General features: G+C 36.2%; 1 protein-coding gene across 1 annotated transcript; it reads right to left on the bottom strand.

Moving 5' to 3' along the window:
• Positions 1–2186: 2186 nt before the first annotated feature.
• LOC108966034 (AP2-associated protein kinase 1-like) lies at positions 2187–3731 on the bottom strand. The gene is made up of 2 exons (XM_018928755.1): positions 3622–3731; positions 2187–3552 (listed from the first exon to the last, which is right to left on the bottom strand). The coding sequence occupies exons 1-2, from the start codon at positions 3643–3645 to the stop codon at positions 2434–2436; spliced, it is 1143 nt and encodes a 380-aa protein (XP_018784300.1). The 5' UTR covers positions 3646–3731; the 3' UTR covers positions 2187–2433.
• Positions 3732–11846: the final 8115 nt, after the last annotated feature.

The raw sequence follows: 11846 nt of genomic DNA, 5'->3' as shown, positions 1-11846 counted from the left end.
TACTTCGTTGATGACTCGTCGGAAGCTACGAAGCTCTGATGGGAGGTTTTATCGCATTCACCATATAGCCACCATATAACGCCCTTGTTAGTGTAAAGTTGCACTCAAAAAAGGCTTGTGAAAAGTGGCTGTCCCAGTTCTTCGCAAATAAGGAGGGGGGCTTCCACGAGCGAGGTATTCTGAAGTTGCCGTCTAGATGGAAAGAGATCAACGACCGAAACGGTATTTATTTGAATTAAATCTGATTACTGTAACACTTTTTAGCCAAAAAACATCCGTTTTCGAGAGAAATCTTCTGCGGAAAATTAAAGCCTGGCGCCAAACAAAGGAAAGGCAAAATGAACGGTGTCTATACTAATAAAGAAGAAGAAGTGCTTTCCTATTTCTTAGTCATTACGAATTCACTCTTTTATCTCTTCGGTGGTGAAATCAAAAAGTTTTCGTAATAAATTTGTAGTAAAAACGACGACAACCGTAATCTAACTCCTTAGCAAGTAGCTAAGGTTACCTACAAACATATTTAAGCCCAAAACACACCGATCAAAAATATTTTTATGATTTCACTTTCTAATTTTCCAACCACCTTATACGCTCCTTATCTTAAGTACTCTAATTAAATGTAAGTAATGAAGTCAATATCATGTGTACTTCATATAAGAATTTTGAAAACACTTCTTTGAATAAACACTAGTGATTTAACATTCCATATTAACTGGCAATTGCTATTATTTCACTCACACTGGTGGCGACAAAATAAATTTCAAGACAAAGACGCCTAAAGGTATGCGCCGGAATAAAGAAATGTGTTCTTCAAGCTCGTGTACTTCCGTTGCTAAGTTTTGAGATTTGTCTATGAAACAGCCTAGCTTTCGCGGCTGTATATCAGTGCTTTAAAGTGTTGTGATTTAATGTCCGTCTTTTAAACTGGTTTATTTACCAATCAATTTTATTATATTAGCGGTTAGATTCGGTTATGTTAGAGATGGCTGATCAAAGAATGCAATTACTATATGTAGTCCTTTGTAAGGCCGTAGAAAAGAAGGACTCATGTGTTCGATCTTATGAATTATCAAAATGTTTAGTAGCCAATACAAATTTGTGCAGGCGTTTAATTTCCATTCCCACTTGCTCGGTGGGGTGTCTGAAGGTATGCGCTCCGAAGTGTTTGCTTGACCCCCCAAACTCTTTCCATCTGTTTCCTTACAGCTTCTGCAGAAGACGTCTGGTAAGATTCCCAGCCTTTTTGAGTGGAAGCCATAGGGCAATGGCCTGTTAAAAGCACCAAATCTAAGGAGAGGCTAGCCTAACTCAGGGCAAAGAGATCACTAGATCTCTTGCGATCGATCTTGGGCTAAAAGGCTTTTGCATGTAACGATGATGGCCCTGAACAAGCTTTCGCAAAGTAGTAGAACACAAGAGGATACAGGAGTACCGACCTGCTCCATTCTACCAATAGCGGTTTTAGGGTAGCTTTTTTGGCTAGCTAATCAGCCTTACAGTTTCCTGAGATTTCGCTGTGGCCTGTCTCCCTTGAAATCTAATGCAGGATATCTCTTGCCATCACGCGCTACTTTCGAATAAGTAGTTAATTCAGAACTAAAGTCCGCTCTGGACAAAGACCAAATTCTACAAGTTCCTCTTCATTCTCGTCCTGCTGTATGGTACAGAGACATGGACGATGATATCATTTGATGAATAGGACTTAGGAGTGTGCGAGAGAAAGGTTTTGCCCATTGGTTCTCGCAGTCGATAGAACGATGAGCTGTAAGGGATATACACCGACGTTTACATAATTAAGCGAATCAAGAGACAGCAGATGCGCTAACTAGGTTACGTTGTCCGGATGGATCAGAACACTCCAGATTTAAAAGTAATCGGATCGGTACCCGCCGGTGGCAGCAGAGGAAGAGGAAGGCCTCCAATTCACTGAAGAAATCTGTTGGAGGATAACCTGGTTGTACTTGGTCTCGGAATGGCACCAAATAGCGAACAGAAGAAACGAAAAAAGATAGAAATAATGGTCTCTTTGTTTGCTGTAGAAAAACCTTACAAAACTATAAAATTTATCACTGGTTGAGTGTAAGACGACATTTGCTGAACCTAACCTTATATCTTACAGAATAAATTATGGTTCCCTGATCTGTATTGGACCAAAAAAAATTCGACTGAAAGTTCAAACAACTGACTTATAAAGTCAAAAAATATTTTCGTTTATTTCATTCAATAAATTAATACAAACTATTTGTGTGTGAAGGGCGAATGAATGATACGATTGTGGGGCTCGCATGATTCAGAAGAAAAAGTAATAAAGAAGCCATAATAGATTGTATAGATTGAAGAGAAAATGCATGAACAAGTCGGAGAATGTATGAGTGACTTAAAAACTATTAACTAAATTATATTGTAAAATTCTGAAAGTTCTAATGAACCCGTTTACTTCTTCTTGATAGGCAAGTATTTGTTGTTGGGTAAATTATAGTTGCCAGCCGATTGGAAGTTCTGCTGCACGAAGGACGAATGTGAATGTTGCTGGCCAATGCTGCCACCCAAATTCAGAGAACCGCTTGAGACTGATGTAAGGGGAGCAACGCCCTCATCGGAAATGTGCGTAGAACCACCAAGAGCATCGTATTGAGCTTGGATTTCCTGTTGGGCGCGTTGAGCCTCCTCCTGAGTCTTGTACTTGATGAAGTACACTTCAGGTTTGTGTGTTTTCGGTTCACCTTGAGCCTGTTGCAATTGCTGTTGCACCTCGGACAAGTCGGGTTTCTTCGACAACACATAGATGATGGTCTTCTCTTCATTGGCATTCTGAGCTTGTCTCAAAGCAGCGCCGGCCAATTTTATATTGTGTGTTGGTGCCTTGATGAAGACAATGCGATAATTCTTGCGAATTGGGGCATTATCGAACTGTTGTCCGAACAAAGCCTCTTCCTGGTCTTCGGGTGCTGAGTGAATGTAAATATCCTTAGTGATGATGGCAGTCTGTGTTCGTGGTTGCTGGAATGATTGGAAGTTCTGTTGGAAACCACCTTGACCGCCGGAAGGGAAGCCGAAAGCGCCGCCACCCAGCTGTTGTTGTGGTTGGGGCTGAATTGGCTGGCTAAGTTGCGCAGCACCGTATTGCGCCTGTTGCTGTACCACTTGTTGTTGCACAAATTGTTGCTGATGGTTCTGTGAGATTGAAGACACTCCACCGTTTTGTGGCGGTGACAAGTAGTTTTGTTGTGGTAGCGCTTGTGGCTCTGGCAAATGGATTTCTTGTGCTGGTGGTTGCAATGGAATCGATGGTGGTGGGCTGAATGTTTGCAATGGTGGTGACTGCACTGGCGAGTAAAGTGCGCTTGGTTGTTGTGGTAGTGGTGCTGGCGGTGCTGGTGGTGAAATGGGACCGGTAATGGGTGCAGCTGGACCTGCATGCGGTACCGTATGATGATGATGATGATGATGCTGATGACTTACAGCTGGTACAATGGGTGCAGATAATCCGACTTGTGATTGTTGATACTTGTAGCCTGATTGAGCGCTAACCACGGCGAGTATCGTGAAATACTGTTTGGTGAAAAATTGTTTTTATTAATTTAAGCACAAAAGCTCATCCTGTCTTATCATAATACCTACCAATGCGACACTGATTGCCTTCATGTTTGAGTATTTTTCGTTAATTTTTGCGCTGTGATCTTCGTCACTTTCTCTGACAAGTTCAAATGCCTGACTGATGCCTAAACCTGAACCAGTTAACACTTTTATAGTCGGTGAACCAAATGGTAATCGAAATCTTTCTCAGCAAACTGAATCAATTCGCATTCGAATTAATCCACGAATTTGTAGCCGCTTTACATCCGTTATTGTCGTTATGCGCAAGCGCACCACGCACGTGCGACCTTTACATGTATCACCGAAAATCGTCACATAACCGCGATTAGCACATCGCGGAATCGACCGCTCGACCGGTCCTCTATTCCATTTTAAAATACATCCCACTTAGCATAAGGTCGTTCGCTGGCAACATTTTAATCGATTATCTAACAAGCCAAGCCAGCATTAGCTCACCACCCGTTCAATGGACCGCAGACGCGCCTTCGAACTCTGCAACTGTAAACCTTTTTTACGTTACGTTTGGATCAAGTTTTATTTCTCCACGTTTTGTTTCCGAAATAAGAAATTTTTAATGTTATCTTGCTTATGGTTAATTTAATGCAAAATTATTATTATTATTTTATAGTCTTCGTAACATCTTTTAAATAAAAACATAAAACTGAAGAAACAAGAGGTCCAAAAGCGCAACGCAACAAACGCTACAAAAGTAGATATTCGAAGCATTCTAATTTGCATATTGCCATTCATTTCATTTCACTTTTCCTGTTTAGCCATCTGCCCCGGCGTGGAATTGTTGGACCCGACGGTGATGTAGAAACTGCTTACCCGCCCATTACTCATGTTAACAGCCATTAAATATGGCCCTATTATATATTACAACAACAAACTTTAAAACCAAGCTACCACAATATAATTACGCAGCATCGCTTGCTAAGCTCTCACGCTCTCACTTACTCTGTTCGATTCTCTCATGCAAGTTGGGCAGCATTTGAGGATTAGCAACATGTTGCTAGCCACATACTGCAGCATCATGCTCTATGCTATCGTTGAAGATTACTGGAGTGTATGTAGAGCTACATATATATTATATAGTAAATAACAGTTTCGTTATGTTTAAAAAAAAAAAGAATAATAATTTGTGGTGTGGTGAGAATGACCAGGTGCATACAACTTTTTTTAATTTTAGATTTAGGTCGGTTTTAGTATTTTTCTTAAATAAATGTTAGGAATTTTTATTTTATTTTATTGAAAACAAACTCCATGCCATTTCCTTATATCTGTTAAGCCACTATGTTTCTGTAAAAAATTAATTGCTTTCCCATGTTGAAGACTTTAAATTCAACTGACTTTATTCAAGAAACAAAAATTTAGTCTCACAGTGAGTGCCAAATGATTTTGTAAGCCTTACGATCGTTGCATTCCTTATTGTTTACGTGATCAAAGTTCGACATGGCAATACTTCTAATATTCGAAGTAGACTTATTCTAGAATTCTGCCAATGTAATAAATAGTGCGCTTTGTGGAATAATGAATAGTTCTTTCTTTTAACTAATTGAGAACCAATAAAAGTTAGCGGCACATTCTATATACTCTATAACATGAACATGTGACTGACAGTCAAAGTTGTGGTGCTTAATAATCCAAAATAATTTAAATTGTTGTTACCTGTTAGATAAATTCAATAGTTACAACAGTCATTTAGGTCAGCTAAATCGAAAGTGTTTAGATTCGAAGCCTAAACTCCATCGATGGGCGTCGCACATATAAAATTATTCCAAAGCTAGTAAGGCAGGGCTGAGTTCAGGTACAACCGAAAAGTTTATGATCTAGCAACTTACAGGAATCCAAACGCGGAAAATTCCTTCATATGGTAGCAAAAATTGATATTAGAATATGGAAATTAGACTAGTATCGACGCAATTTCATCTACTTTTTCCAATAACACATACTATTAAGATGTCTCATACTAATAAAATGTTAACTGGGTTTCATAAAATACTTCACTTATAATCAGCAATATATATTTAATATATAGTTATGTATATAGGGGTGAGGTCATATTTTCGCCCAATTTTGTCCATTTTATCCACAAAGATACACTGTTATGAGTAAAACACGTTCTCTCTCAATTTTATTAAAATAATTCACATATAGGTCGATATATGCGGTATAAAGTCATCCGGAAGTTTGAAAATACGGCTACGGGAGGGATTGACCCGTTTCAATACATTTCGTATAAACAGATATACTATTATCAAGAAAAGATTATCTCTGAATTTCAATTCTATATTCCATACATTGACTGATATTTTCAGTGAAAAGTTAACTATTGATACTAGAGCCCCAGTACTCTGTTACAGTTTTTATTGGATTTACAATATTTTTGGTTATAAGGTGGCATACTTTAAAGATATTATTCGTGAATAGTTTTATTACGTTATATTAATTGCTTCTCGATTAGTGGACTGGAAAGTGAAAGAATCAAATGTAATTTGAAGTAATGTTATATTGGAAGTACGGCTGGCTGTAGTACGATTTCACCTTTTATCACACTGTAACTTAAAAATGCCAGATGAATGTAACGTACTAAATTTGGTTGAAGGTGTTGTGTGAGGCGGCTTAAAGATTCCTTTCATACGGGTGTGTGGGCCTATCACGCTTTTTTTCCACATAAAAAAAAAAAAACTTTTAAATTCCATCTGATTGTATCACCTTACAGTATACAAATTAAACGCCTTTAAGATATTTCATCTTACTCCCAAAAATTGTCGAAATCGGACATAAATTATATGGACCCTTGAAATTTTAATGAATTTCAGAATTAATCCTTTTATAATAACAGTGTATGCTATTATTATTAAAATGGATAAAAACAGGGCAATACTACCGCTAGTTTAACACACAGTATTGCCAACACCTGAAGCTATATTCATGGCTTTGATCCTTGCAAGTTGCGAAAATATAAAATGTTCAGTTTCACCCGAAGCTACCTTGCTTGTTGTCACTTATGGTTAAACGTTTTCAAAATGTTCTTGTACTCACACACTTTTAGGGAGTGTTAATGCTTCCATCAAAGCATAAAAATATTCCAAAATTGTTTTCTTATAGATATTATGGCCGAACTCAATAACAGAAGTATAAATAACAACTGGGTGACCAACTTCTTCAAATGGCAATTGAAATTCAGACAACACGCCCGACCGAAAGGTGTCGGGTCTCTCTTTAGTTATTTTTCAAGCTTTTTTGGTTTTCTAAACATCTCTTATTGCAATGTATTTATATTTATTAGAAAATTTTTCTTAAAAAATATTTGATTTAGTAATAATAATTTAACAGTTTCCGCTCTATTAATTTTTAGTCATTTTTAATATACAAGTCATCACTGTGGAGCTTGCATTTTTATGCTTTGAGTTCACTGACACACCTTACAACGTAATATGATTTAAGTTCACGCTAAAATGTTTATGTGCTATATTTATGGCCTATAGGCTATTAAATATGAATATCAAGTCACATAGGTTGTCTTGGCTATATTGAAAAATATATATAAAAATAATTTATTGTTTTATTTTCATTGTGGGCGAGGTATAATTTTTGTATGAACTAGACTTATGCAACAAAATAAATAAATAAATAACCTCACATTGTCATTGTAATTCAACCGGATTTTAAAACATTTTTTTTTTAACAAGTTAAAGTAATTTATTGCCTAATAAAATGACACTATTAAACAAGATTTTTTAGGTTAAGTACCACACATAATGCATCATTTTATGAATTTGAATCAACAAATTAACATACAAATATTTATCGCAATCGTTCATAAGTGGCGTATTGATTTATGGATTTTTTTTTTTATTTTTATTTTTTTTTTTTATTTGTTTTTTTTTTGGAATTATTTAACAGCCAAATACTATTGAAAACGTTAATAAGCCTATTATAACAAAGGTTCAAGTTAAAAATGTCTGAAGGCTGCAGAAGAGACATTTCCATATACTAACACTGCTATTAATATATTAACCAAATTAAATTAAATAACAAGTTATTAATTAACGAACTAAATTGATTGCCCACATTAATTACAGTGTTAAAATGCAAACGCCAGATGATGGATGCCAAATTTCAATCAAACCATTAATTCAACACTTGTGGCTTCAAAGCAAACCAAATGCTCACAAATGCTCACTGGCGTTTCTCAATAATTTATAACAACAGATAGATCACTTCGGGTGCAGCTCATTTCAATACTAGCAAGACATCTGATGATTATGGAGATTTGTCAAAAACTTTTGATTAGTTGATTTACTTTTATTTATTAATTTATCGATTGAGTAGTTCTCGACAAATCTTGCCAACCGGCTTCAAAAACACGGTTTCGAGAAAAACGCGTTTAAGCACGGCTAAGTACCTAGCTGGCCGCAAGCGCACAAATTCTCAAGGCTTATCTCCGACACTATTAGTCGGTTCAACTTAAAAGCTTAGAACAATAATCTAGCGATTTTGTAGAATTTAATAAGACAATAAAAAAATTGATTTTTTGAAACCCGTAAACTCATGTATACACTGAACAACATGTTCGTCATGAGGCTTGTAGAAAACTATAATCATTATACGTGACCTGGTCTACGAAAAGGGGAGCTAACGTGCAAAAACTAATTTTCTGGGAAACAGCTGTTAAAAATCTCATCTTACATCTGAATCAACTAAAAAGTGAAAATTTATTTTTTGGATTTTTTGACACCTAAGCCCCCTTTCCGTAGACCAGGTCACATATGTCGTATCTAAGAGTGGGGGTAATTCGCATATAAGGTATAAAACCAACCGTAGGTTTCAAATTGTTATTTGGGCCGTTTATCTATTTCTATGCGATATAAAGTCATAATGTAGCACAACTTAAAGACACCGGTCATGCAAAGTTTTACCCCGTTATATTTCTCGTCTTCAGTTTTTTAAGGAAACCCGCACCGTCATTCCCGTAAAGACTTTCCCAACCTTCATGGCCACCATTGTTAACTTAGTCATCAGTTTAACTAAGTACACCCTCAGCCAACTATCCATCCACATTGCCATCGAATTATACAACAACTACGAACCCATCGATTGACTTTAGTGTCATTTCTATGATCAACAAAGAGTTCATGAATATCTAATTTCATTTAAATGACAATACGAACAACAAGTGGCAAACAATGAGCCGTTTATTGGCCTATAAAACAACAGCGAAAGACAAACAAAAAATTAACGGCTTATAAAAATAATAAAAGTAATTTTTAGGCGGATTTATACAATTTATGCGTGATTTTATGCAAATGCATGCAATCGGCTTGCGAGATTCACAAATCGTTATCATAATTCCAAGTGCTGTCGACGCAAATTGCACGGAGCAGCAATATTTATCTATTCATTCAAAACGATAATTTTATTGCACTAAACTGCCTTGTTATCAACTAGGTTTTTGCTATTGTTGCTCTTTTGTGTTGAACCACTGTTGAGTAGGTGAAATTTTTATGACTTTATTTTTTATTATCCATAAATATTTAACATAAAATGACAATCAATTTGCTGCGGTTTGACAATTTGCAGAAACAAACACAAAGCAAAAGCTGAAAACAGAAAACAGAAAAACAAAAACAAATGTGTTTGAAAATGCAAAGGAAACGACGAGAAGAGCACAGAAGGAAGGGACATTGCACAGCAGGGTTGAACCTTTAAATTATGGATTTTATTGTCTGTTTGGCGCCATTTGACAGCTGTGCACCACACTAATGACAACTGACATTTATCGTTTGCAGGAATTTCAGGGCTAATCAAGATTATGTCATATGAAAAGAAACTAGCTCGCCAATGAGAGCAACTGTCCCCACTTACCTATATCTAGGACAGACAAAGATTTGCAAAATGTGCAAAAAAAAAAAAAAAAAAGTAAAAAAGAGAAATTGTGAAGATAATTTAACGCATGCGCAGTGACACAATATGGGATCTAATTATACGATTATATATATTGAATAAATTTGTAATTTATATTTATCCACGATCATTATCATTCCTCACCATTTCGACAAACCCTGAAAATTATTAATCCATTCAAAAGATCATTCAATTTACTTTGCCTTACACCTACATATTTACCATAAATATGTATTATGTGTTTCGACACAGCCAGCTACCATATTACGATATCTATAAAAATCGCTTAATCGAATTTCACTGCTACTTAATTATGTTTAGACCATTTTAAGCGCTTTCGATGGACTGCAAACGCATTATGCATGAATACGTCAAAAACGCTCATAAATTTGATTGTCTTCTCTTCTTAGTAATACAAAATTTGTCGCTGTGGGTTTATGCAAATGTTGTTGGCCAGATGTAACTTGGGTATGTTTGTAAATGGTAACTTACAGAGGCGTCCTCGGTAACTTCGAATTTGAGTCAAATTGGGTTTGTTTTAAATATTCGTTAAACGATGGCGCATCCTTTCCATTGCCCGACCATAAATAAGTTCCAAAAGCAATTACACGCCTGAAGAACAACAAAGCGGCGAGAGTCGATGTATTGTCGGCTAAGTTATTCAAATACGGCGGCGGAGAACTGATAAGGAGCATTCATCAGCTTGTTTATAGAATATTGTCAGACGAAAGTATATAGAATAAAGTCATAAAATAACATGCGCCGATTTCCATGGTATAAGCCTTCTCAACATCGCATATAAGGTTCAATCAAGCGTACTGTGTGAAATATTGAAACCGTCAACAAACTGATATTATCTTATTAGCGTTCCGCTAGGCCAAGAGAATCAACAACTGTCTAGACATTCAAGAAAAGGCCCGTGAAATGAGGAGAGTATTCGACGCAGTACCTGCCGGGGAAAGCAGAGTAAGAGAAAGACCTATACTCTATTGGAAAAACCAGGTGGAGAAGGACCTGACTAGACTTGGAATATGGTACTAAACAGTCAATCGCGTAAGTTGTGTCTACGCTAATAATAAAGAAGAAGAAGTATATACTAATGATCATCGAAACGTGCGGAGCTGAGTTAGCCATCTTGCATTAATATTAGCAAAATATGGAAAGACTTTGTTCATTACTTTAAAATTCTTAATTTCTTCTTCAAAATTGATGTCGACCCACTCAAAGTAATCCCGCTTAAGCTAACGTTTTTTTTTTTTTTTTTCATTCCTCGAAAAAGTTGTTGAAATCAGTTTTCGAACCACGTTTAATGTCTTCAATTACCACAAAACGGTTGTCCCCGAGCGATCGTTTGAGCCTGCTGAATAGCCAGAAGTCACACGGACCGAAATCAGGCGAATGCGGTGGTTATGGCACGATATTGGCTGAAAATCTGCCGAAAAGTACACGAAGAACCAATAGAGTATGCGGCGGTATATTATCGTGGTGGAAAACCCAAAAGTTGTCGGCTTCGCGTAAACGACGCATAACGCTTAAAAAGTATATATTGTTGACAGTTTGGCCGGTTGGAAATGATTTGGAGCGCACCACAACTCGATAATCGAAGAAAACTGTAAACATAATCTTAATGTTTGACTTACTTTGAGGTGGATTTTTCAATTCACTTTTGCCACGATATTCGGCCCTTTGTTCATCTGTTTCCGGGTCGTTAGCATAGATCCAGGACACAGCCAGTAATAAAACGTTTCATGACATCCGCACATAAAATTTAATGGAACTTCTTTGTTGAATAATTTCAATCATTATCGGAAATGCACTTTAAGTATTTCAGAAGACAAGCGTATACTGAACACTAATGATTATTTTGATGTGACACAGCGCTGTACAGATGTCAACATAGAAAAAAAATATTTTCGGTAATGGATTTTCGCACGAAATTTTATATAAAAAAGTCCGACCATTTTTTGCCCACAGTTGTATGTTTTGCAGGCTCTACGGCTTCTCTTTCTAGATATTACGAACTTCTTGTTAAATTTAATATATGTACATACATACATACTTATGTTCAGTGTATAATGAAATAGTAATAATTCTCAGTTCCCTCTAAAGTTTTGGAAAACACCACACATTTTAAATGTTTTAATTTTTATAATTTGAACTGTATATTATTTGGACTGTATCCCCATTGTTTGTTATATATGAAATGGAATAAGATTCAATTGCATTAAAAAATAATAACTTAATTTATATTAACCGGAAATTAAACTGCTTAAACAAGAATAAAATCGAATAAATTAAACTAGCATTCTAAGGCTAAGACTATTTCTTCAATGATTATT

The sequence above is a fragment of the Bactrocera latifrons genome, unplaced genomic scaffold (genome assembly GCF_001853355.1).
Source record: "Bactrocera latifrons isolate USDA-ARS-PBARC rearing strain unplaced genomic scaffold, ASM185335v1 scaffold_10, whole genome shotgun sequence".
In the NCBI taxonomy this organism is placed as follows: domain Eukaryota; kingdom Metazoa; phylum Arthropoda; class Insecta; order Diptera; family Tephritidae; genus Bactrocera; species Bactrocera latifrons.
The sequence above is the reverse complement of the archived record's forward strand: the minus strand, read 5'-3'. Positions and strand labels throughout refer to the sequence as shown.